At 38.0% G+C, this 27,917-nt stretch overlaps 1 protein-coding gene and 1 long non-coding RNA gene across 2 annotated transcripts in view; one reads left to right on the top strand and one right to left on the bottom strand.

Moving 5' to 3' along the window:
* The window catches only part of LOC117199840 (uncharacterized), a 75,056-nt gene that overhangs the window by 9,620 nt on the left and 37,519 nt on the right, over positions 1 to 27,917 (top strand). The gene's annotated exons all lie outside the window — the stretch shown is intronic.
* Positions 120 to 26,966, bottom strand: STEAP2 (STEAP2 metalloreductase). The gene is made up of 6 exons (XM_004265627.2): positions 26,593 to 26,966; positions 15,075 to 15,199; positions 14,310 to 14,834; positions 11,289 to 11,816; positions 8,245 to 8,409; positions 120 to 6,265 (listed from the first exon to the last, which is right to left on the bottom strand). The coding sequence occupies exons 3-6, from the start codon at positions 14,799 to 14,801 to the stop codon at positions 5,978 to 5,980; spliced, it is 1,473 nt and encodes a 490-aa protein (XP_004265675.1). The 5' UTR covers positions 14,802 to 14,834; positions 15,075 to 15,199; positions 26,593 to 26,966; the 3' UTR covers positions 120 to 5,977.

Below are 27,917 nucleotides of genomic sequence, written 5' to 3'. Positions count from 1 at the left end.
GATGCTTCTGAAAAGAAACAGTCAGAAAAGTATTAGATGGCTTCCACCAAATATTGGAATTATTATTCAGTAAGAAAGAAAAATCCATTTGTACATAACATTTCAAAAAAGAAGTTAAATCACATTAAACAGTACTTTTTTATTTAGATGTTTATAAGGCAGATCTATGAGAATGATATAAAAACATGGCATAAAATTTGATAACAATATTTTACAGATTACAGAGTTTTAGCAAATATCTATTACACAGTTATAAAGAAGACAGCATTTTCCAAGCAGATATAAAATACCTAATGAAAGGTCAAGGCAGGAAAATGAGTATAATTAATTAACAATGGAAAATCAATTCTAATGTGAATTGCACATTATCCTTTAAAAACTTTTAAAGGTAAGAATTATTGCAATCTAGTTGATTCAAACAGTGTTAAACGGCATCGTGATAAAGAACTGAAGGCCAGAATGGATTAGTTTTGATTTCATAAAAAGAAACCCAAATTGACAATGGCTTAAACAGAGGAAAAGGCAGTTGAAGTAGTGAAGTAGTCAAGATCTTTTTAGTTTCTAACATGTCGTCCTTAGGCCTTGGTCTACTTGGATATTTGCAAGGGCTCCTGCTATATCACAGTTTGGCAGGAAGATGGAGGAATAAGATAAAGGAACACATGCTGCTTTTCTTTGAAGAGACTTCCAAGAAGTCACTCATTTGTACCCCTACATCTCGCTGGCCAACAGTCAGTCACACAGGAACACCTAATGGCAAGGGCAGTTGAGGAATGTAATGGGCAACAGCTTTTAAAGTAGGGTAACTAGACATTGAGAGACAACTTCCAGTCCCCATTCAGGCTGGATATCTGTAAAGCTATGAAAGACCTTTAAAGAAAATCCTAAGAGAATCTTCCTTGGAGGTGGCAATTTGGAAATCATAAAGAAAGAACCTGCATTGGTAATTTAATTTAGCCCATCTAGCCATTAGGAGAATCTAAATAGTCTGCCCTAATTTTGGATGACTGTATGTTGCTAATCCAATGATTTGGAAAGTTAAAAAAATCTGAGTACAGTAGTCTGCACCCCCCTTATCCACAGGGGATATGTTTCAAGACCCCCCAGTGGATGCCTGAAACCAGAGATAGTACCAAACCCTATATATACATACATATGTTTTTTCCTATACATACATATCTGTGACAAAGTTTAATTTATAAATTAGGCACAGTAAGAGACTAACAACAACTAATAATAAAATAGAAAAATTATAACAATATACTGTAGTAAAAGTTATGTGAATGTGGTCTCGCTCTCTCTCAAAATATCTTATTGTACAGATTTAATGCCTTTTCCATCTTAATTAAGCACTTGTCACACACTGTGGCTGTAACTTTTGCAGCATGAGGTCCAATGCAAAACTAGCTTGAATTTCTTTTTCCTTCTTCATAATTTCATGGATAGAAGAATCTTTCTTACCATAAATAGCAACCTCAGCATACAATTTTTTTTTTCTTATTAAGTCAAAAACTTTCACCTTTTCATTTAGAGGAAGCACTTTACAGCTTCTCTTTGGCATATCTGAATTGCTAGCCTCACTACTCTTGTACTTTGCGACCATTATTAGGTAAAATAAGGGTTACAAGCACTGTGATACCACAACAGTCGATCTGATAACCAAGTCTGCTACTAAGTGACTAAGGGAAAGGATACACTGAACAGAGGGATAATTCACCTCCCAGGTGGGTGGGATGGAGCAGAAACGCCCGAGATTTTACCAAGCTACTCAGAATGGCACATAATTTAAAAGTTATTCATTGTTTATTTTTGGAATTTTCCATTTAATATTTTCAGACCATGGCTAATTGTGAGTAACTGAAATCACAGAAAATGAAACTATGGGAAGGGGGGGACTACTGTGTGTACATGTGTTAAGCTGAGCTAAATGTTTTTTGGTATCATATAGACAATCTCTGAATATTAGCACTTTATAGTTTTCTTGCACTTAAAAAAAACTGAAGAACCTATTCATCCCTATAAAATTCACTGTTCAAAGGTATGAACAAATTGTGTTTCCACTAAAATTATTACAGTGTCATTTAGAGCAATTACATATACTCATTTAGAGCAATTACATATACTGAAGATGTATCAGAATTTGCTTTACTGACTTATGAACAGCTGAGGATGGAGCAGCTCATTTTCATGACAACACATCGCAAATATAAATCTTAACACTAGACTCAGGTTATTATACTATGTGTGCTTTAAGTCATGAATTTACAAAATAATTTCAACATGACATTTTAGGCTGTTTAAATACTTATTTCAAAACAGAGATTTTATAGACTGACACAGTTTCAGTGTTCATAATACTCCTAAAGAAATATTTATAAGTTACATTGATGGTACTTTATTTAAAACATCACATAAGAATCTTTAACTTTCACAAATGAAACTTTTTTGGAGGGGAAACCTCTCTGTAGAGAATTTATTATGAAATAGTTTAATGGCAAAAGGCAATTAAAAAGAATTAAGACTTTTACATGTTACATAAGAGATAAACAATAAAAAAAATTGGATATGATATATTCTTAAAAGCCCTTTTACACAAATAATTTTCATAATTTGACTGTAAGGATTAATATACATTGAGTTACTATTATCAAATTAATTTTAAAAGTAAAATTCCTTAATCAACCCAAGATTATGCTAATTTTAAGAAATTAATCAGGTAGTTTAACACTGGAGCTCATTAACCAATCCCATATGTAGCACAAAATATTCCTCTCTGATAAATACCTATAAATATAATTTATTCATACTTTAAAATATTTTAAAATTTAAATAAAAATCTCTGCATGTAGACAGTCTAGGCTAATTTCCATATATGCTTCGAAAAATATATGCTAGCATGAATATATTCTTATTTAAACATGATTTAAAATATTCTTAATAGAGGAGACATGGAATCTGCACACAAAAGCTAGGTAGCATGATTCAGTCAATGATTAATTTCCTCTTAGGAAAAAAATTACTTAATTATTTTGCATAGAATTAAAACTAGGTATATTTTCTACATTCTTATAATTTTCTCAGGGGCGCTTCTCAAAATACAGTTAAGGAAACAAAAAAATCCCACTACTTTAAAGTTCCCACTACTTTCTCACATCTAGCAAGAGCAGAATTCAGTCCTACTTCTGAGGCCAGAGTAATGATTTTTAAAGAATGATTATGAGAAATAATGATTAAGAAAAATAATCAGGTAGGAAATAGTAAAATAAAGCAATTAAAAGTCATTTAAGTAAAGCAGTTAAAAGTCAATATTTTTTTGCATTTTTAGAAAAGCTTCTGAACACTTAGAATTATAATGACTATATGATATTTATTCTAAAACTTCAAAACTATTTCCTCTTTGTAGTACTGAAAAGGAGATATCACCATTTCAAACAACTGTTACATCTTATATACATTTTCATAAACTTTGTTTTTTCATATTTTCAAAGGCCCCACTTATCTGTAATAGTGATAATTTTATTTATCTTATTGGCTAATTAATATATACATGCAACAATATACTTCAGTAGTCATCTAACTTTTAAAAATATTTCATTGTATTTTCACGTTAACTGGTGCAAGTATGGGCTTAAGGGAGTGGAACTATAGGAACAAGAAAATATTAAAAATATGCTCTTAATTTCACTAGTCCACTATATAGTTTATAGGTGTTTAAGTTATCACCCAACTGAATCCCTACTGAGAACTAACAAGTAAATGATTATCAAGAGGGAAAGAATATAATTAAAATAAAGAAAAAAGAAAAACTCAAGTAAAAAGTGCAAGCTACTAAAATTCAGCAAGAGGACATCAGAGAATCATGAGTAGTTTACGAAACTGACGTGATGCGGTACTAGGGAAAGAGCCATTGGTGGGAAAGGTAGCCTCCACTAAGTAAAAGTCCATTTATCTTTGGCAGCTGGATTCAGTAGAACCTTACTGGGTAAGTTTAAAAATGTTATAATTTCAGGAAGAGGAATACATATAATTGTATCTGTCTGCAACTTTCTATTTTAATAAGGAAAGAGCAAACGGAAAAAAAACATAGGGCTTTCTAACCAAAGTATGAACAAAATGCAATTTTAATGTGGAATGTCAGCACTGAAAACTTTCATGAATAATCTGTATGATTCTATGTCTCTAGAGTACATTTATAATTAACTGCTTATCTAAATATCCTTCATGCTTGCAAACTGCTCCCTAATTAGTGGCTGAGCAGGCAGGAGGACTTCTCAAGAAGAGAAAAAGAGATGACCAACTCTACAGGGACTTTTTAAGATTCTGTAGGACCTCAGCCATTCATTAAAACTGCTGTGGTCCTATCTGCTGTAGTCCCTCACTGCACAGGGAGGCCTATGGACTGCCATGGATCTCCCGGGTCCTGTCCCAGGCAAGATCCTCTCCTAGGGTAAGTGTGGATTATCCCACAGGCAATGATAAATTTATGATTTTACTATTTTCATATATCTTTTGACACCCACAACGCACTGTAAAGAATGTCAGTGCCTTTATATCAAAGAGGAAGCATCTAGATTGGTATGCATGGGGATGGGGCAGGGGCCATACAGCCTAGCGGCTAAAACTGTAGCCTCTGAAATATGACTGCCTGGACTTGAATGCTGACTCTGCCACTCACTAACTGCATGACCTTGGGCAACTTTTCTATGCTCCAGTATCCTTATATGTAAAATGAGGAAAATAACTACCTCTGTCATGGGGTTGTTGTAAGTACTGAATGGGAAAATACAAGTAAAGTGCTTAGAACAGTGCCTGGCAGGTTATAATCCATCCATGAATGTCAGTAAATCCTGTACCATTTGGAGTATGACTGGCTAAGGTGCAACAGCATAGATCAGCTGACAACTCCTTGTGTGTAAACATAACACTTTCCCTCTAACTAGAAACAATTATAAGATTCCCAAGATTGGTACTAGGTGAGAAAGATCAGTTTTGGAGGCCAGATGTTACTGTCTTCTCCCTGATCAGTATATTAATATGCAAATAAAACTGCTCTGTAACAAGGTAAAGAATAAAATCTTTCATGAGGTACACATTATCAGTATATAGTTCATGTCTCCAATGCATTTTAAACATAATTTCAAGTTCAGTTTGTCTCTTTAATTTGTGTTTGTTTATAAATCACATTGGTTCATACAATTGATTACATTCTTCAAACCCGATCTTATGAAAGAAATACAGGGATTTTAACCATGCACCCTTTCCTAGATGCTAATGTAATGTGCCCTTTCTTAAAAATAATGCATGGTTATGCATTTCTATTTCTTAAGCTAGATAACAATTAAAACCTTACTGAAGCTTCAGAAAAGAAATATATCTATTGAATTATATTAAAACTTAAAGTTCTGGGCTTCTCTGGTGGCGCAGTGGTTGAGAGTCTGCCTGCCGACGTAGGGGACACGGGTTCGTGCCCCGGTCCGGGAAGATCCCACATGCCGCGGAGCGGCTGGGCCCGTGAGCCATGGCCGCTGAGCCTGTGCGTCCGGAGCCTGTGCTCCGCAACGGGAGAGGCCACAACAGTGAGAGGCCCGCGTACCACAAAAAAACCCAAAAAAACCCTTAAAGTTCTGCTGGTGTGCAAAGTTTTTTAACATTATGTTGTATCTATATTATTAACTACAAATATTTCTGCCTGATTATGGAATAAAGTTTGTTAAAATAACAATAGCCTTACGATTGTACAAAACAAAACAAACCTACATTTCAACAACAAGTTGACTATAAAAACTCATATTGGCAAAATGTGACATTAGTGAAAATAAATTTGAAGAAAATTCTACCACTAATTCAGCTGAGATTTCACTGAAGAGGTATCAGCCCATAGCAGTTTGACAGTGCACTTGCAACTGAAGATAAAGGAAGTCATAAAAATAATGGCATGAGGAGAACTTTATATGGCATCAGGGAGCACCATTTATCATCACATTACTGTAACCCTCTCTGGTGAGAGATGAGGAACTGCTCCTCCAATACCTTCTTCTAGAAATTGGCTCTTTTCCCAGCCTTTTTTAATTCTCTTTAGCTTTTGGCTTATACATGGAAGGAGTAAAATGATCTTACCCAGAATTACAATTGAGGGCAAAACAAGAGCAAGAACAAAGTTTGGTGGTGTATAAAATCTGTAGTACTCTTCTTCAAAAGCTCGTTTCCATCCATAAATTAAAACATGGAAAGTACTTATGAGCAGAGCAACATAGCCAAGTGTAGACTTGAGATAGGGGAGGAAGAAAAAGAAACAGAATAAGAAGCAAATTATTCAAACTCATAAATTAACCCATCCAGATATACCAAGTTTATATTTTGATAACACTATTTTATCTTAAATTACTGAGTTATTCTTTGTTCTCTACTGCATTAAACAATTTTAGTATTTTCATATATTTCTTATATATTTATATGCACTTTTTTTACACAAATAAGGCTGTATTGCATATAGCCTAATATTTTGATTATTTATCACATCCAGAACCTTTGCCTCATGTCATTAAATATGAAAACATGACTTTAATGCTGTATGATATTCTATTGAATGGATGTGCTATAATTTACCTAACCATTCCTTTTTGTTGATCATTTACTCTGTTTCCTACTTTCCTCAACTATAATGTCACTTTAAGCCCTTTTCTATATTTTGGTTTATTTCCTTAGAATTGATTTCTAATAGTGGGATTACTGGTCAAAACATCTGGGTTTTCCTTAAGGATACTGATAAAAACTGGAAAACTCCTTTATAAAAGTTATCCACATTTCTACCAGTTGTGTTATTTTTTTAAATGTGTGTATGTGTGTATATAATACATGTATACATACATATATACACATGTATATAATAAAATTAAATGCTGAAGAGCATTCTCATAAGTATACACACACGTACATACTAGTTGAAGATAAATATGAAAAATCTTACAGTATTAATATGTAACATAAAAAGCATTTCAAATGGCTTTATCAACCATATTATATAAGATTATTAAGAGCACTTTGTTAAACAGTTCACAGGTTAAAATAAAAAAGTTCAGCATTTTGGGTTCCCTACGTTATGTTTAATTGCTTATTTAAGAAATGGTCTATGTTACATAAAATGTAGTACTACATCAGCATAATAATGTAACTTCTAACTTCACTGGGGAAGGATCAACTCTCTCGCAGAAAACTGTTCTGCTTGCAATTACTCATCTAAATTTATAATGATACTTTGCACCTGTCTAGCACCTTTTATCAGTGGGCCTTCTATTTCTTTTCAGGTGTGATTAAACTAGCAGTTGGGAAAATATTCACATTTTATTTCCCTCAAAAAGGAAAAATGAATTTAGACGAGGGATATGCCCTTAATTTGAATGAGATTTTTAGATCACTTAAAAAAAAAAACTCAAGCGAAGAGGCAAAAAACAAAACTAAAAACAAACAAAATTTAGTGTACCACCAAATGACACCCATCCGCATATTGTGCTATAAACCATTTGGATACAACCAATACTGATTTTATGGTAATTTAGGTAGGGTCTCAGTTTGAGTTATATATTTTTAAAGTATGCAAATGTATTAAATAGCTATTACTGGAGAAAGTGAATGTTTAACTTGTCAAAGAACACAATGTTATCTTGAAACCCCTTTGTAGACACTCATATACATATGTATACAACTGATGTACCAAATACATATACTAACAAGAATGATAAGGCTGGTTGCTTGCCATAATCCATTAACTACCACTTGTGTTTGTATGTGTATACACATTTCCTTTAAAATATTCAAACTGAGCTTCTCTCCACTTGAATTACGATGAATGAGACTTTTCTAGACAGATCAAGATGACTCAAAATATAAAGTAAGTCTTCATTCATTTGCCCAATAATAAATTGACTTTGGTATTAAACTTGATCTAAGCTCATTCCTCCCCCACTTTTTTTTTTTTTTTTTTTTTTCCTTTTTCAAATAACCTTTATCTGTAACATAGTAGGCAGTACTATCAAAGCTTTCCAGTAAAGTCCTGTACTGGTCTTTCACTTACTAAACCAGAATGGCCCTAAGCTGGCCTCTAGCGACACACATTCCATGAGCTAGGTGCATGAACAGCAGTCCCAGGGGCACTCTTTTATTAGCAGCATATTTAAAATCCAACTGTACTTAACTGGAATTAAAAATCTATGCCACCCAGTCCCTCACCAAACAAACCCCACATACCTGAATGAAACTGAATTCCCTCCAGTTTAAAGCATTGCTCACTGAAGGGATGGAGGTGACCGCCAGGAGGGAAAGTAAGCCAAGGCTCATTATACCAAAGGAAATATACATTTCAACTCTCCAAACTTCTTCCTCGTTCCAAGAGTTTTCAATATTTGCATGAACCTAACAAGAAAGCAAACGTGAATTTCCTTTGTTTGGTAGAATATTAACTGATTCAGCACAGAGTTCACTCTTGGCCTAACAATATGTCATATATTGACACAGAACATTTGAGTTGCACTAATTCAATTTAACAAACTGTTATGGAGAACCTATTACTGGATGGTATTGTTCCAGGTGTGAGGGAAAGAGAAGGGAGAGTTAAACAAAAAGAGGGCTAAGATTCTCTCCTTCCTCACCCACATGTGAGAAGGGTGGGTAAATCTGTCACCACATTTGTAATACATCATGGTGACAGGGACTCTGGAGTCCCAAGACCGTGAAATACTGAGTGGTTGGTTCCAGAGGGACACAAAAGAAGTACTGGCAGTTAGACTTAGTTTTCTGGTGCTTTTATAAGTTAGTTTAAACTTGGTTGAATATTTTGGGTACACTCTGGCCTTAGTTCAATTTAGAATCCAGGCAGGGAATTTCTAAACTATGTCTGTGCCTTCCTTTCTTACTTGAAGATTACTTATATGTTGATTTACCTCTTCTTACCTTCGTTTCCCCAGGAAGCTGAGATTTCCCTGAGGATAAAGCCCTAAGGAGTGCAAATACTTACCCACTTGAATGGCCTCATTAATATACTTTCCAACTGTCCAGTTGCCTCATTCAGTACTTTCCCTTACATTGATAATGCACATATAATCAAGCCAGAGTTTAACTCTGAATATGTTGTATTCTGCATAGGGGCTACTTTTAGAATTGTCTATTTACATGCAAACAATATAATTAGAGTATAAATCAAGGCTTGGATTCCTTGGGTTAAAGCTTCGGTTTAAGTAATCTATTCATGGAAAACATTCTAACTTAACACCAGCTTAACTTTTTGTCCAATTCCAGGTAACCAAACATACTTGAAATGAAAAAAAGAGAGAGAGAAAAGCTATTTCTTAGCCATTAGTTCCCTGAAGCAATCATACCAACACCCTGAAAAGAGCCACAGAGCTTCTCTGTGGATAAAGGCTCTTATTATCTCATTTGGTGTCTATACAACAATACAGAATAACAGCATACTCCAGTATACCTGGAGATTCAACCTGAATCTATCTACAAGCCCTCCCAATTCATCCCTTTGTTCCATGAGTATGTTTTTTGAGTGTCTACAATGTGTCAGGCACAGTTCCAGGCATTAGGCATGTATCAGTGAACGAAACAAAGATCCCTCCTCTTGTGAACTTACATTATGATGAGAGAAGGCAGAGAACAGTAAATAAACAAAGAACACAAAGCGTCTTAGAAGGTGGTAAATACTATTGAACAAAGAGAAAGAAGAGCAGGTAAAGTAAGAGGGGCTGAGAGTACCAGGGTTGAGTCAGAAGCAGGTGGTAGAATGTAAATTGGTGTCCAAACGAAGGCCTCGCTGAGGAGGTAAGAACTTGATGGAAGAAATTTTCACATATTGAGGTATAGGGAAGTCATTCTGGCTTATACACGATTTGGCTTGAAATTTATGCTAATCAGAACAGCCTGTCTTATGGCCTGTCAAACATACGTTGTATATCAGCTTTACCATTAAAGAGAAGAATGTTGCTCATCATCAAGTTATACAAAGGGTTCAGTCACAACCCACTGTCAGTTGACAGCGGGCCCTGAGGGGAATTCAGGAGGAAAAAAAACAGGATGAGGCTTTCTGTGCTTTGAAATATTGGCCCCTAGGTCGTTAAGATGCATATCTTAGGAAGAATTTCAATGACCCCAGATTCTTGCATCTTCCCATATATAGAAAAGCACTAAAATCATTAACTTGAGATATCTGTTCTTTGTGATTAGCAGTAATTCTTTATCAAAGATGTATGTTTGACTACACTTATTTCCTAGCCAAAAAATTCATATACACACTGGCTCCTTCCCTGCCTCTTCAGAATAGTCCCCTCAGAGCTACTGAGAGGTTGTCTTCAGTTGGGCGCAAATAAAACTCTCTTCTATTCTTATTATTGATTGTTTATTGATTATTTGTGTCAACAAACTGAAGACATGAAGGAGGTGAGGAAGCTGGTGGAGTAGATATCAAAGCCTTAGTATTCATTTAAGTGGTTATTTTTAGAGAGAATGGCTTAAAGAACATCAATCTAGTATTTTTTTTCAAATTATTTTAGGTTTTATTGTTGAAACAAGTATAAGTACTGGATGCTACATACTTGGACCATGATGCCTTGGTTTCTTATAAAATGCAGAAGCTCTTACACATTTGTTTAGTACACACACGGTCCTCTGCTTTCACTGAGAAATGCTACATCAAAGAGCTTCAGTGAAACCCCTTACGTTTGCTGAATGGAAATTGAGGAAAATCATAGTCTATTCCATCATCAAGCCCCTTCCATGAAGCTCTCCCAGAGATTTTCTTGAAGAGCTAAGTGCTAGAAAAGGTTCACCTGAGGAAGCAGTATCTTTCCTGCTTTATGATAACAAAAACCTTGTGTGTCTCCTGATCTTGACTTCCTATTCTGTTTTATATTTTCACTAGTTCTAATTTTATTGTGTATGTTTACTGAGAACTGCCTTATTATTTCATGGAACATAGACAATTATAAAATAATTAACTGATGCTGAAAGTAATCACTGCAATTGTAACATTAAAAAAAGAAAACAAAACCCAGCTCTTTCTGCAAAGAAAGGGATAGTAGCAGCTTTTATTCTAAATGATTCTGAATTAGCCGCATAATTCTTGTGCAGAAACATTGTTTAAAGAACAATTCTTTCTCTTCCCTAAATATACCAAAATTTCTATTACAAGATACGTAAAGTTTTATTTTACACTGTTTTAAATCTCACGTTTTACAAATTCTAATAATCACGCATTTTACTAGCATCAGATAAACATCAAGCACGTCCCATACCTGCTGATAAGCCATGTTGAGAAACAAGTATCTTTCTGACCTTCTCATTGGTAAGCAGAGGCTGTAGGCAACGTGGACTGAAGCGAAGAAAAAGCTTAGTAATCCTAGCTGTTTTCTACACTGTAACCAGGTCTCCAACCAAGGTGGAAATCTCCTATACTTGGTGCCATAATAAAGCTGATAGGCAGCTGCCAGGAGACCTGCCAGGTACACCAGGGACAGCAAAGTAATGGCAACTATGGGCAAGGTTTTATTCACAATTTCAATAGGAATCTTGTAAAAGTCACTCTGCTGGTTTCTAATATATGGATAAATCACATCTCTGACAAAAGAATAAAGAAAGAAAAACGTGGCCAGGCTTATGGCTACCACCACTGGCCCTCTCCAGAGAGTAAATAGTCGCAGGGGTAAATTTTCAATCTCCCTGGCTGATGATAATGATCCCAAGTCAACGGGAATGAAATTCAACTGACGGGCAAGTTCAATAACCTGTTGTCGCGCTTGAATATTGTTGCTGCATATATAAACCTATGGAAAAAACAGAAGACTCATCATTACTATTATTGCTTATAAAAATGGTAACAATCACACGTTCCATTTAATCCACAGAGCATCACTTATGATGACCCTGCGTGATGCAAAAAAATTAAGGAGATAAAGCATTTATTAATTTATTAATCTATTTATAGGTTAAAATAGTATCATAAAAACAACAAAGTCCTTGCTACCATCAATGACATGAAAAGAAAATGCAGAAAAATCTAGCTTGAACCTGGGAATAGAAGTCCTCAGGGGAAGGGAGGCGGGAGGAGAGAAAGGTTTCTGGATCACCAGGTTCTGAGCAGACAAGGTAAGGTCTTCCCTCCAACAGTCTAGGTGGAGTTTGAGCTGCAGGCCATGCCCCTCCCCTGTCCAGCTCTCTCACTCCTGCAGGGAACCCTGCGGGGCTGGCTCTCCAGGCTCTTGTGGACAGTACTTAGTTCTAGGACTGCAGTGATTCTGCCGAGTAGAGTGATTTCAAGCATTGCCCTTTATGGCTATTCAGCAAGGGAAAAGATAAGCATGGATTCTGAATGGTTGAATTTGTAATTAAAACCTCTAAATGATATCATGATGCTATACTATTTATAAAATTTAACTTTTGGCTTAGGAACCAATTCACCAAAACCATGGATAATCTCAGGTATATTATTATTTCATTGGTCAGAATTATGAAATTCTTTCATCTTTAAATGAGGATAATTTAAAGTGGGGAAAAAATAGCATTAATAGGCTTAGTTAACTTAAACAGTAAAGTAACTGCCATTTTCTAAGAGCTGTTGCCTCTATAGGAACTCTAAGATGGGATTGTGATCAGTGCGGGTGAGGGTGGGCTTTCAAACTACCAAAACCTCTTAGATATTGTAATGTAGTTGAGAATTCACAAATATTTGCTGAACACCAAGTTCACAAGTTCCTGGCTGGAGTAAGCCAGGATTAGAGTTAGAAAAATTTTGCTATAAAATCTCTGAGCTATGTTCAGGGAAAACAAATTCCTAAATGTATCCCTGAGGGTGTTTATATAAAGGCTCTGAAACAGACCACACTTAAATGCTTGCCTACTAAACCTAGTTACATAATGGTGAGAATGTAGAGCTCTTAGGATTTTTAATTTTATCTAACGTTAACCATATAAATGACAAAGTCTATACTATTATACAAATGTTCATGAACTTCTAAAATGGAGCAGGGAAGGTGGAGAAATATATACCAAAGAAGTAAGGAAAAGCATTCTCAAATTTATTACAAGTGTGACAATGGTGGATTAAACTGTTTTTACTTCACTGGGAAAAAAACTACAAATTATAAAATTTTATAATAAACCTAAAAGAATAAATCAAACATTCATAAAGCCACAAGGACTACAAAATACAAATGAAACTCTTTCTGTAGCTCACATTGAACTTAATCTCTTGTTCTACAATTTCTTTTGTTGAATAATTAAAATTATCACAAATATGGGCAAAGGATTAAATTCAGGTTTATCTCTAATTTGCTAGATTTGTATCCATTGCCAAGCGTTGGTTGATATGCAAAAGAAAAAACGGATTCAGAAATACTCTCTAGGAAAGTAAGAAAGTATACATTCTTCCAAATTAAACACTTGAAAATGAATGGTTATCATGACTCTGATATGCAGCATATAGTGATGTAATACTTGAGTTTATTTTCTAAGACATCTAATCAACTGTCTTTATGGACAAAAATAAAAGTATTTTATCATCATGCTTCATTATAATGCATAACCACACTTTTGAAAGATTTTTAAGGTGCACTATTTTATGTGTTTACTTATAAAAGCTCCCATTCCACAAAAGCATTGATGGAGCTCCCCATCTGCTTTATTCTCAAACTGAACTAAACAGAACTCATAGATTAAAGGAGAACCTGAGAAATCCAATCTGCTTCTACCTTCCCCAGGCAGATTGAAATCTACCCTTAAAATAAAACAAACTGGACTATTTAAAATTCTATGAATAATCTACATAAAATAAAAGGTACTTCTAAAAAAAAAAAAAAAAAAAAGGTACTTCTAAAGCATTCTTCTTCAGGATCATACTACATAGCATTTCGCTCAGAGATGGGATACTGTTTACCAAATAGCTTCAAGGAAGGAAGAAGGGAGGATGGAAGGATGGGTGGGAGGGAGAGAGGGAAAGAAAAAAGACATGATTGAGATTGTTTTAATATTTGAGGAAGCAAGGAGATGGCCCATTATTCAACTGCCAACCTTGCCTTTTTCTTGAATTAGCTGATTATGATAGGAATGTTCCAGTTATTTTCTCAGCTTTTCACATCATTTTGGGAATAGAAATGTGCCCTTACAAGGTCAGGACACAAATCTTCAGGAGCTCATACATAGTTTTCAAAATGATAATCATTGGAGAGTGTCAAAATTCAGTTTTTAAATATATGATATTTGTTTTAACTATTTCAGTACAAAATACCATCTAACTAAGAATAAAAGTTAAAAATACATACTTGTCGGCTGGCATCCTTTGGTCCTAACTGAAGTGCCCAAGCTGAGATAACATTAAATCCTTTCACAATCAAGGAGTCCGGGAATAATGAAGCCAAATATTCTGCATTGGATTCTGGGTATTGGTTTATCCTCATGTTATTGCTCACATCAATCAGGATTTTACCCACAAGCAGATGTCTCAGGTCCCACAGGGAGGTGTAATGTTCTCTATGTATAGCAACAAATATTATATTTGTTTTTATTAGAGCATCTTCATGGTGAGTAACATCTACTACATGAGGAAAAAATTCAGAAGCAAACTTAGGATTTCTGCTTCCTATGACCACATGATAGCCACATCTAATAAGTCGAATGGTCAGGGATTTAGCAAAATCCCCACTTCCAATTACACCTACAGTGACCTTCCTTGCATCTTTGATACCATTTATGCCATTAGGCAAAAACGTTTCGCTAATGCTCTTGGGGCTTCCCATCATAGAGATCGATTCCATGATACGGACTCTTCTGAGATCACCAGGGATATCCTAGGGGAGAGAAAATAAAATGCTCATCAATTACCTATTAGCAAACATGAATACACTTCTAGATGTTATAACAACATCCCTTGTTTCTAGAGGCAAAATAGTTTGGCAAGCTATATAACCTCGAACACTGCAAGACACAATTTGTAAGCTAAAAATGGATCTCGAAATAGAAAAATGACCTGTCACAAAGTTGATGCGCTAAAGTGGAGCTTCTCAAATTTTAATGCGTACTTAAATTACCTGAGAATCGTGTTATAATGCAGATTCTGATTCAGTAGGTCTGGAGTGAGGCCCAAGATTCTGCATTTCTAATAAGGTGATGCCAATGTTGCTGGTCTACGGGCCCCTCTTTGAACAGCAAGGCTCTAGAGTGCAAAAGGAAAGAGACTGAAGTTTTCAGCAAGGGAGAACTTTTTAAAAAACACAGTTCTAACAAGTGTGATCATCCAGTTGCTCAGCAGACCAGAGGCAGCAAGTCAGAAATGCCACTAAAGGTAGAGAAGGACTATGACAGTTCATCATAGCTCACAAGACAACAGAAAACAGAAAAACAATAATAAAAACCAAGAACTTATTTATAACCCCAAACTGTCTACAGTCATTTGTGTTGGGGTCTACCTCAGTAGCTAGTGAGGGACTTTATTACTAAATGAGAGTAAGCTAAATCAGCTACTAAAGAATGAAACCTTGCACTTAAATAATATTTTCAGAAAAGTAGGCATCAAAATACAACAAAGAATTAATTAAATACAATAGACTTCTATCATTCACCCTATGTCCTATTAACTTATCATAGAGAAAGATAGCTTCCCTGTGTAAAGGGGGTTAATAATGTGTTGATGGTCTTAAAGTACACAGTACTTTTGAAATCTTTTTCTTCCCGTTTTTTTTTTTTTTTTTCCATTGGTTACATACAACATGATGCAGTTATTTTTGCTGGAAAAATCTGTCAAATTGTTTTCTGAGTGACTAACACCTTATAGGCTCATATTTGTTGTAACTTGCTCGAGCACACCAATCAGATCACCATGAATCAGTGTCACTGTTGGGTCTGGATAAAAAATACTCTTCCATTTTATCCTCAATGCACCATTTCCTTTATGCTAACAGCAGATGTGGATCACTTCAGAGAACTTAATGGATTTTACAGGAACAGGTGGAATGTTTTAAAAAACATTTTTTTGGGTTTTTACTAAATGAAATTTGAAATTACTGGAGCAAGGAAAATCCAACATTTTACCCTAGAACTGGAGCATGTTCAATGACTCCAAATACATCAGTAAATTAATCTTTAAAAAGATAATAATAATATTACCTAATACTCATATAGCATACACTATGTGCCAGCTCTGTGCTTTACAAATTAACTGAGTGAATCCCCACAACTACCCTATGAGATAGGTACTAATACTGTCATGCCCATTTTGCAGATGAGGAAACTGACACATGCAGAAGATAATTTGTACAAGGTCACAAGAGAGAAACTAGAGGAACCAGGATTAGAACCCAGGCAGTCTAGCTAAGGTATGTGTCATCTGGGTGCATGTAAGGAATTTAAGGAAGATATGGGGGCGGGGGCAAGGTGGAAGAGTGATGGTTGTGTTCATATTAGTGTATTCTCCTTCTCTGGTGATGTCGTTGCTCCTTAGCATTACCTACTCATCTTAATGTCTAACTTGGATCTTGGGAAAGGAGAAAACTCACTATTTTTTAATCTATTACATGTTTCATTTCATACTTTTCAAGATATAAGGGGTGATAATTATTTCTTGTCCCTTGGAGTGACCCCATACACCCTGAAAGGCAGGCAGGGGTCAGAGGCACCAGGTTAGTACAAAACTGTCAACATCTTGGAGATATTGTTGGCCACTTGGAGAATCAGGAACAGTTAAAGGAATCAGAAGTAATTAAATCAATGCTCATTTCATTAAACAATTCAAGGTGAACTGACCAACCTACCCCTAGTCGTATACATTATCTAAGGGTAAAAAGAGTTAACTAGACTCACACACCAGAAACCAAGTTTCCTATATCCCAGTCCCAAGTTCTTCTGAGTAGAGACTGTAGCATCTCCCCATACGTAAGAATTTCAAAATCTTTAAATATAAGAATCATGATGATCAAGACCTTTTCAAATGAAAAACAAAAACAATACAGTATCACTTATCTGCTTATTTTACAAAGCAAGTTCAAACCCCTTCTGCACATCAGAATGTGAATAGGTTAAAATACATTAGGGCCTAATAATGTCATCTCTGGGTACCTCATTATACCCTGTATTTTATACATATTAATAAGTGACTCTGTCCTAACATGTCTGGGCCTTATTCACATTGTATTTCTAATGGCAAGTTCTAACTGAACCCTTTAGTATTATGACTGTGCCTACAAATAGAAGTTGGCCTAAAAAATGAGACTCTTTTCATCAAAGTGTTAAGGAATGTAAAAGCATTCATGAGAGGAAAAAACAAAAGCCAACCTTTAACGATCGGAGAGGTGGATTATTTGTGTATTGCTGAAAGCATATAATAATACCATGTGCTTGTGTGCTATTTCATAGTTCACAATATTTTCACATATATTACCTTATTTAATTCTCAGATGGCTGTGAAGTACATATTATGCCCATCTTAAAGATGAGGAAACAGAGGCTTAGAGAACCTTAGCAATTTATCAAAGACAGTACAGTTGGTAGTTAACACAAGGCTTCAATATGAGTCTTTTGACCTCTGCTCATTCTAATATTGCAGTGCAAACTTTGTATGGGGAATCTTAAAACTGTCTAGATCACCAAATGTCACCCATTAACTTTGTTCTCCAAAAGAAATACTAACTCTAAATAGTTCAAGCTTAGGATAGTTTTAGGTAAATCCAAAGCTATAAGGTTAGGAATTCTAGCTACCAGTCAATTGTTCAAATCAATCAATCAACAATAAATCCAATTTTTAGATCAAAACCAACCAAAGACCTAAATTTATTAATACTACAAAACAAAACATGATTGGTTGATGGGTATCTCTTGGAGAACCCCCAGATAGCAACTCATTTTCTTTTGGGGGCTCTGCAAATACTGTGAAGGTGTGTACTGCTTCAAGAGGGAAGGGAAAAAGAGCCGAGAAGTATGTCCGTATCCTGTGGAACCCATCCGTACACAGACTTAAAAGCAATGCATCTCCACAAACTATGGGGGCTGAGACACTGGGGCAAAACCTCATCAATCACTTTACAATTTGGTAAGCCATCATTTTGGATCACTTGATTAACAGCTGAGTTGAAGTTTACAATCATGATATCCATTAAAAATGGGGTTATAAGAAGTGAATTATGTCAACAGCTGAAAAAGGTTTACCTATTTACAAAATAAGAGTAATAAGCACCTTACATTGTACATTTCCACTGACAAGGAGTGATGCAACTATAATCTAAAGGCAGATCTACTCTGCTGTGATCCAGCGTGAATTTATCCAGGCCACTGTGTGCTTTGCACATAAGAGATAAAGAAGAGACGCATGGTGCGTACACTTAAGGAGTTTACGTTCCAGTTAGGAAGAGACAGTATGTACTTGGAATAAAAAGCAGAAAAAAAATCCTCATATCAGCATATAATTAAGAACTAGACTGTATGATCAGAGCATAGTTATTCTAGAAAATCAGGGAGAGAAAAATATCACATGGTGCTCCCTTACCTCAAGTCATTCTATATATTTATGAATTGTACTTGGGAAATAATCTCTAAATTACACAGAATGTCTTCAAACCAGGTTCATGACAGTACACTACAGGCTCATTCTAGCTTAAAACCATAAGGATCCAAAATTAAATTTGGCTTTCTGTGACCTTACTTTAAAAGTGCTAGGGCACTGGTTCCCAAATGTGAAGCTATCACTGGTCGACAGCAATTAAAAAGTATATGGATACAATAGGGAGTTTTTCATAAAATTATTCAATTTAATAAATTGTCCTTTACTCTGAGAGTATCTCTTAACTACTGGTCAAAATGTCCTTTTTTCATAAAAGGATAGTGATAACAGCTGTTTGAGTTGGCAGTCCTATATAGATCCTCTCCCTCTCCTTTTTATTTTACTGGTCTGACATTAGGAAGCTCTCTATATAATGTACGCCTTAAGCCTGTTGGAGAGAATCTGGGGAGGGGAGAAAAGCACCTTGGAACAAACTCCCTGATGCTAGAGATGTCTGCTTAATCCTCACATGAAATATCAAATATCCCAATCTAATTTTCTGTGACTAAATTGTGATTCTTACCATCATGATCTTTGGGTTGCAAAAAGATATTCCCTACATTCTCAGCATTTAAATAAACATATAAAACCCATCTGTTTATAACAATAAAGTATTTCTTTGAGGGAAGAGGTGGGGTTTTTTTTTAGGTTTTTATTTTTTGGAAGAAATTCTTAAGTCCTTTAGACAATGCCAGAAGCAAAGCTGCAATTCTGCTTGAAAAATTAGAATGTGATTTCTTAAAGCATGGTCCCTGAACCAGCGGCATCAGAGTCACCTGGGAACTTGTTAGAAATGTAAATTCTTAGGACCTACCGGAGACCTCCTAAATCAGAAACCCTGGGAGTGGAACCCAGCAATCTGCATCATAAAAAGCCCTCAGGTGATTCTGATGCACATTAAAGTTTGAGAATAACTGTCCTAATATAATGCAGTCCAATCACTATTCGCTATTTGAATATTAAAATCCACTTAAGTCAGACTATTAAATTCTTCCCCTCAGTTGAAACTTTTGCGTAATCTGTATGCATCCTCATTTAAAAATCATTTTCCAAAAATTACAAAATAGTAATTTTATTAAAACTATGCAGATCTATTCTTTGAAATTCTGTTTATAAACTACGGTAATTACAAATGATTCATTAATATTTCATACTTGGATCTGAGTGTCTTTTTGTGTTAATGTTTTATAGAACCAAAAGATTTTCAGAAAATAGCATTAAAGCGAAAGTATGACTAACTCCAAGCCTTCCAGACTTTTCAAATAACCAGAATTTTAATGAAATATTCAAAATTACAAGTAACTTCCAAGGTATTTCCTAGGCTTAGTATGTATTCAATATATACGTTTATATGGGTATGATTTTATGATGTTTCTAGGTCCTAAATCATCAAAACAAAACTTTATATGTTTATCATGTTGCAATTGCTAGGGTAAGAAAGCAGTCTAGTTCATGGTAGGAAGATTTTCAACAAAAAAGCGTTCTGGTTAAATTTAGGTTAGTCTAGAAATTCAATTTTTAAAATGTATTACTCAAGGACTTCAGTTAATAAAAAATTTTAGTATCTTCTTCAATAAATTAAAGCAACAACATCCCAAGACCTCCCCACCAACCCACTTTTCTTCTGTGTTTAGGCCAGAGAAGAAGCTACACACGTCCTTCCATCCACCTCATAGTATATATAGCCTGCTACGTCAAGCACAGCCATGTCTCCTGTGCATGCCTGGGCTTTCATAGCACTGCAATTTAACATGACCAGGGCGTATGTCTAAAATGAAGCTGGGAGTAGCAGGTCTCATAATGGCTGAAATAATTTCCCCATCTTATAACCTTGTTGCAGATGGTACTCTGAGATAAGGACACCTATATTTATTGGCTAGCAAATACAAGTTTTTCTACATTGCAGTAACTTATTCATAAACAAATAATCTTCTATGATGGGCCTGCTATTCTAGCCTCTACACAAACCCCTTTCCCTAATTTCAATACCATACCATAAACAGTTTACCAATGGCACCAATGCCCACTGGGTGCTGTGAACTTTAGGGGTCTCTGATGATTGACATCAATTTAGAAATCAGTCCACAACCAAAGGTCATAATGATACTCACCCATCCATCCCCAACCATTCCCCCATCCAATGTCTCACTGAGCCCTATCCACCAGGCATGCAGCTAGATGTTAACACTCCAATGATACAAAACAGGCAGTGGCTTCCTGGCCATCCAAGCAACATGATTAAATTATGAATATTGAAGCATATATAACAACGAAAAAATAAGTTTTATTGAGGTGAAATATACATATCATGAAATTTACCCATTTTAAATGTATAAATTAATGATTTTCAGTATTTACAGTTATGTAAGCATCTCCACAATCCAATTTTAGAATATTCCCACTAGCAGTAACTGTTATTACTCAAATTTTAATAAAACCTGCCGAGAGTATACGCCTCTTTAAAAAAAAATCCTACTTCCCACAATGTCCTGAAAGCCCCACTGGCTTTTATACACACAGCAGATTGTGACTTCAATTTTGCTGACTGTGCTGGATGCTATGGGAGTACCAGAAGGTCCCACTCACTGCTTGGGTTAAGTGGAGAGGGAGAGCCTCAGTCTCAGAGCTGCCTCTTCCCACAACAGAGAATGACCTTCTAAAGCAGCGGTTCTCAGCTCCAGCTGCACCCTGGAGTGACCTGAGGAGCTTTACCACATAGTGATACCTAGTCACCACCGCCCCTCCACCCAGATTTTTATTTAATTGGTCTGGAGTTCAGCCTGGGTATCAGGATTTTTTAAGAGATCCTCAGGTGTTTTAATATGCAGCCAAGATCAAAAACAACTCTACTAAAAGAGTTAGGATTCAACCTCATACTTATTTTGGTATTTGGAGATAACAGATGTGGCCTTTTGATCCTCAGTTACACTCCTTTTCACACTGTTGTTTGTAAAAATGAAAAATAACCCTAGCAAGAGACTAACAGCTGCCCTTGAATGCTGGAAGCTATAGAATATGCATGCAGCCCTTTCCCCTTTCTCACGCAGGCTCCGAGCTATCTCAGAAGGTCCACTCACTATTTTGCAATTTCCTCTCTTCATTTTTTGGAAAGGGCAGTGCCATTCCTTAAAATGTGTCATCCCACCACACAGCATACTTTGTTCCTGTTAGCTCATAACATTCAAAATTCAGAATGTTCCAGTGAGGCTGTCTCTTCTTTCCACTTGACGAGGGGCTCCTCTCCTCAGTTCTCCAGGCATCAGAGGTTCTGCTGACCTGAGCAGATGAGAATTTCCAGGTGGACCGACTATCAAGCTTTAATGTGGGTATGATCATCTAGGGATCTTGCTACAATGCACATTCTAATTCTCCAGGTCTGGGGGGGGCTTAAGAGTGTGCAGTTTTCCCAGGCCCCCAGGTGATACCCATGGTCCTAGTTCATGGGCCACATTTGGACTAGCAAGGCGCTAGAATTTCTGTACCTTTTGTTTTGATCTTATTCACAGGTAATACAGACTAGATAATTGAAAAGACTATGACATTTATAGAAAGTTTTGTTTATGTGGTGTCGAGGAGAAAGAATAGGCCCGGGCTTCTGAAATCACCTTGTTTTCTGAGTCTTAGTTTCCTTTGTTAAATGGAAAACAAAATAGTTGTACTTGACTCTGCATTCCTTCCCAACACTAAAATTCTTTTGTTTCCAAGAATTATAGCTAGATAATAATGGTAATTGCTAGCTTTTATTTAACACTGTGACACTTCTACTTTATGAGCTCCATCTAACAGTGTGATTTAAGTAGCATAAGGGTTCCTTGAAATTTCAAGGTCACAGTTTTCTTGCGTGGACATTTGACTTGATGTATGCATTTAAATCTTAAAGTATATTATCAAGCTAAGAGAATTCCATTACACTCAGATACATGAAATCCTAAGATTTTCAATTTAGAGGAGTTTCCTTGACATTCCTCTGGCTGAATGGCAGCTGTTGTGCTATATTAATTTTATAAAACAAAACAGAATTTGTTTCACATATAAACATCTAGAGCATTAATTGTTGGATAACAGTAACTCTGAAAGGGCTGTCCTCAGAGATCTTGATGACATTCACAACCTGCTGATTTGGATGTGTTATCAAGAAAATGTAATCCTCCAGGGCCATGAGATGAAGTTAGTGTATTTTTGACTTTGAAAGCCACATCTGAACCTTTCTTCTTCTGTCCTGCAAACCCCAAGCTCCTTTGAAGCCCACGGCACCTCGTAATATCCTCTCCCTATACTCACTGCTGTCATCTACTGACTTCTAGCTTATTCATTATCACTAGTGACTTTGGCCCCCAATACATACAAACTCTTCCTCTCTATCCCAGCAGTTGTCATCCTTGTCTACTACTTCATCATTCAAATGAATGAAGCATTCAACCTCATGGCTTCATTTCCTTCACTTACTCATCTAAGGCAATGAATCTTTGCCTCCAGCATACCTCAGATATCTCCAAGCACTATCTCTTAGCCTTCCAATAACCTTAGTCAAATGTTCACACTGATAATTGCAGATGGTAGAAGAAATCTGATCCACTGACTATATTCTCACTCTCCCGGTTTCTTTATCCATCCTAGATTCCACAGTGTATATTTATCATTGCTCACTTAAAAAGATCGACTCTTGTTACAGACTAAATGTTTATCATCCCCTATCCCCCAACAGTTCATATGTTGCAATCCTAACCCCCAATGTAATGGTATTAGGATGTGCAACCTTTGGGAGGGGATTAGGTCACAGGGTGAAACCTTTATCAATGGGATAAAAAGAGAGCCCAGAGAGGTCTGGGCTCTCTTCTGCCATATGAGGACACAGTGAGAAGTTGGCTGTCTATGAACCAGGAAGTAGGCCCCTACCAGACTGAATCTGCCGTTGCTCTGATCTTGGACTTCCCAGCCTCCAGAACTGTGAAAAATAAATGTTTATGGTTTAAGCCACCCAGCCAATGATATTCTCTTATAGCAGCCTGAACAGATTAGGACAACTCTCTTGTTCTCCATCACATCCACTTGGCAAAACTCAAGCCCTGGAAGAACCCAGCTATCCCTTTTCACTGTATCTGTATCGAAGTTGGTGAAGGCTGCTAAAGAAAAATCAGACAACGCAGCTCACCTTCAATTCACAATCATTAACCTCACCTATCAAAGGACAGTCTGTCCACTTCTGTCCTGGAGACCATCCCCTTTCTCCTCCCAAGCAGCTGTGGTTATGATCTCCTCATAGACATCTCAAACTTAACAGTTCAAAACAAAACACTTTTTCTACCCAGAACTGTTTGCATTCATCCAAATTTCCTCCTCTCAGTAAATGATATCATTACTCATCAGTTGCTCAAGCCAGAAATCTGGGAGTGATCCTCCAGTCCTTGTTTTCCCTCACCCTTGACATAAATAAAATCCAACACCAGGGCTTCCCTGGTGGCGCAGTGGTTGAGAGTCCGCCTGCCGATGCAGGGGATGAACGTTCGTGCCCCGGTCCGGGAAGATCCCACATGCCGCAGAGCGGCTGGGCCCTTGAGCCATGGCCGCTGAGCCTGCGCATCCGGAGCCTGTGCTCTGCAACGGGAGAGGCCACAACGGTGAGAAGCCTGCGTACCGCAAAAAAAAAAAAAAAAAAAAAAAAAAAAAAAAAAATCCAACACCAACTTCTGTTTTCCAAAATATTTCTTAAATCCCTCTCCAATGACACCAGCTTAATCCAGGTCTCTCTCATCTCTCACCTGAACTCTGCAAACATTTTCTAATGGCCTCTCTACTTACTCCTTTGCCTCTTTCCAAACCATTCTCTAGGAAGCAGCTGAGATCACCCTAAATTGTAAATCAGATGATGTCTTTCACCTCCTTAAAAATCAGTGGCTCCCTGTTGCATTTTGAACTGCAGTCACCTTCTTGACCTAAATGAACCTGACCTGAAGACTCTGAATGAACTAGCTAGTCTTAGCACAACTTTTTAAAAATATTTTATTTATTATTTATTTATTTAGGCTGCACCAGGTCTTAGTTGCGGCACAGGAGATCTTCGTTGCAGCATATGGGATCTTTTTAGTTGCGGCTTGCGGACTCTTTAGTTGTGGCGTGCATGCGGGATCTAGTTCCCTGACCAGGGATCAAAGCCGGGCCCCGTGCATTGGGAGCACGGAGTCTTAACCACTGGACCACCAGGAAAGTCCCCCAGCACAACTCTTCAATGTCATCCTGTATGACTGTTATTCCCTATGGTCCAGCCACAGCAACCTTTTCTTGAAGTAGAAAAGACCAATCACTTTCCCATCCTGTGAACACTGCACATCCTATCATGTCTCTTCAATACGATGATTCACCCCAGTTTTGTTCTGTTTTGAGCCCCTGTTAGGTTTCCTTTCTTATGTAACTGTTCTTTACTCATTACTATTTCCCCCACCAGAAAATAAGCTCCTTGAGGGCAGAACCATGTTTGTCTTGTCCATCGTTGCCTCCACAGTGCCTGGCACATACTATATACATAAGAATGCAATAAATATTCTTTGTTGTCAAATGCATCCAAAAATGTCAGGACCAGAAGAGCTGTAATAGGTCTCTAGATAAGATCCCTCATTTTGCTGATGAAGGCTTGTGGGCCGAAAGCGGGTGATATGTCAATGTCATGGTTAAGTCAATGTCATGGTTACTGGCTGAGCACAGACAGAATAAATGCATCTCCTGATGCCCTGAATGCCCTTTATTGAAACTGCAGTATTAAAATATAATTACGCTCATTCACTTCAAGTCTATTTTCCATGTCACTAGTACAATAAAAAGTGACCTGGATACAGTTTTTCATTTCCTTTCTGCACAATTAACTCAATTCATCATTATTAATACTGTCTCATTCCCTTACCCCTCCACCCCCCCAATGACTGACAAGCTAAGAGAAAGAAACTGCAGCCATTCCAGTTATGTTTCTAAATATGCTGCAAAATCTCTAGGACGGGTGTTTTTCTTCTGTAGACAGCTTTTAAGCTTTGAAACAAGAGAGAGCTGTAGAGTAAAAAAAAAAAATTAAAAAAAAATACAGCCTTAAAATAAAGAAAGAAAAAAATAAATGGAGGTCAACACGACGAGGAAATAATAAAGGTGAAAAAAGTGTATGTGGTGTGATGGGGTACTGGTTTGGAGAGAACTAAAAAGGTTCCCAGCACCAGGGCTGTTAACAGGACTAGAATCCAAAGTCAAGAGGGTGGCAGTGGGGCAGGAGTTCGAATTCTACTTGCACTTCCACCCACAGCAATGAGTGATAATTAACCATGGCCTGGAATAAGTTTTTCCATCTAAAAAATGTACGGCCTGAGGAGTAAAAACTGACATCAATCCTTCTCCAAGGGGTGGGGAAGATAATAAATGGAAATCTCTCGACAAAAATTCTCTTTATCTCCCTGCTCTATTTTAAGAGCAAGATTTTGGGGGCATAATTTTGAACAAGTTTTGGCTGTGGCTGAATACGGGGTTCTGATTATTTAGGACACTCAAAGAAGAGGCCAATTACTTTCTAACACATAATGGCCTAAACACACCACGGTCACATCACTGGGTAATAAACAAAATGACTACTAGAAATACTTAGATTTCGAAAAGCAGCGCTGCCCGATCTTCAATGAAATGCCCCGCATGAACCCAAAGTGGTAAGGAGACTATCAGGGAGGCTAAGGTAACCTGCCCGTCCTCTCCCTTTGGGGCACATCCTACCTGGGACAATGTCTCTCCTGGCCTCCTTTCTCCTGGGCCCAACCAACCTCAGGACTTTCTGGGAGCTCGGGGAAGTAGGGGGCGGGATCCGTGGAACAGACACGCTTCCCACTCCCCGCCTCTAGGTACCAGGCGATCCAGGACCCCAGCAGCTCAGGCGGACGCCGCAGACGGCGCAGAATCCAGGGGAGGAGGGATGCAGTGCTTGGCGCCGACCGCATCTGGCCCCCCAACTCCGCCCCCGCCACCGCGTCTAGAGCTCTCCCCAGCCCGCTCACCTCCGCGCCCTCCGCGACGCGTAGGGGCGGGCCTCGCAGCTCTCCGCGAGCAGCGCCGACTCTCCACGGGCCTCGCCGCGCTCTAAGGCCTAGGAACCGCGCCTCCGGCCCGCGGCTACACACTGGCTGCCGCGGCGGTCACGCTCGAGCAGCTTCCCCGCCTCCCCAAGCTGGATCGCGCAGGACCGGGGAGGGGAGGAGGAGGAGAGAGGGCAGGAGGAAGGGCGGTGCGCGGAGCCCGGCCTCGCAGGACGCGCCGCTAGGGGCTGCGCTCAGTGAGGGCGCAGAGCGCGGAGCTGGCCCCGGGACGCCGAGTGGAGGGCCTAGCGGGCGAGGTGGGAGTGCCGAGGAGCCGGGGAGGAGTCGGAGAGCTCGGAGCGGGGGCGGGGCAGGCGTGGGGAGAGCGCGGCAGCGCGGAGCGCCGAGAGGGCCAGCAGAGGGGCGGGGAGTCTGGGCGGCACGGCTCTGGCTTCGCGCTCCCCGCCTCCACCCACCCCCAAACCTTCTGGGAGCTGCCGCGTATCCGCCCTTGGCCTGCGCCTCCCTGCGGGGCTCTCCCAGGGTTCCTTTCGAAGCCTCTCTAGAACAGTTGAGCCCATTGTTCTCCTCCACTGCGTGAGTGCTGTGTGGTCGCCTTTCCACTCTAGACTTTGCTTTTTATTACACTCCCACCCCCTTCCCCACTCAGTTCCTGACAAGTCTCCAAGAAACTGCGCTTTTTATCCTGTACGTGTTCTTTCCCTCACCTCTACCCACCCAAATCATCTTTTGGATGGACTGCGTCCTTGGAGTAAAATGTTCAGAAATGCCCTTTCGTGAACCACATTTAGAAACTCCCTGGGATAGGAGAAGCCGGCGGGCTGCATAGTAGTTGGTTAGCTTTGACCTTTACTCTAGCTAGTGGCGCTCGAGCTTTGGTGTTGGAGAAAAGACGGTTAGGCCTGGCGGTCAGGATACCTGGGTTCCTGAGAAAGACATTTAACTGCCAGGGCCGCAATGGCCTTGAGTGTTCAGAGGATTCCTGAGCTGTAAGGCCACCTTTGGTTTGGGGAGTATGTAGATTTTCTCCCTGCAGATTGCCAAATAGTCAGGTATCCTTTATTTTTTGTGCTGAAGATGTAAGCAGAAGCAAGAGATCTTTATTCTCAAATATAAAATCAGTTCACTGAAGGTTCTCAAATTTGGGGAATTTGTTTGCATGCATTAGTGAATCCCCATTTCAGCAAATTTAAGTTTAAAAAAAATCTCTCCCGGTGGTTTATTAACCAGGAAAAAAAACTCTTGAAGTCGGTCTTGGATCGATCTTGGACACTGCACTTTCCCCT

The sequence above is a fragment of the Orcinus orca genome, chromosome 9 (assembly GCF_937001465.1).
Source record: "Orcinus orca chromosome 9, mOrcOrc1.1, whole genome shotgun sequence".
In the NCBI taxonomy this organism is placed as follows: Eukaryota; Metazoa; Chordata; class Mammalia; order Artiodactyla; family Delphinidae; genus Orcinus; species Orcinus orca.
The sequence above is the reverse complement of the archived record's forward strand: the minus strand, read 5'-3'. Positions and strand labels throughout refer to the sequence as shown.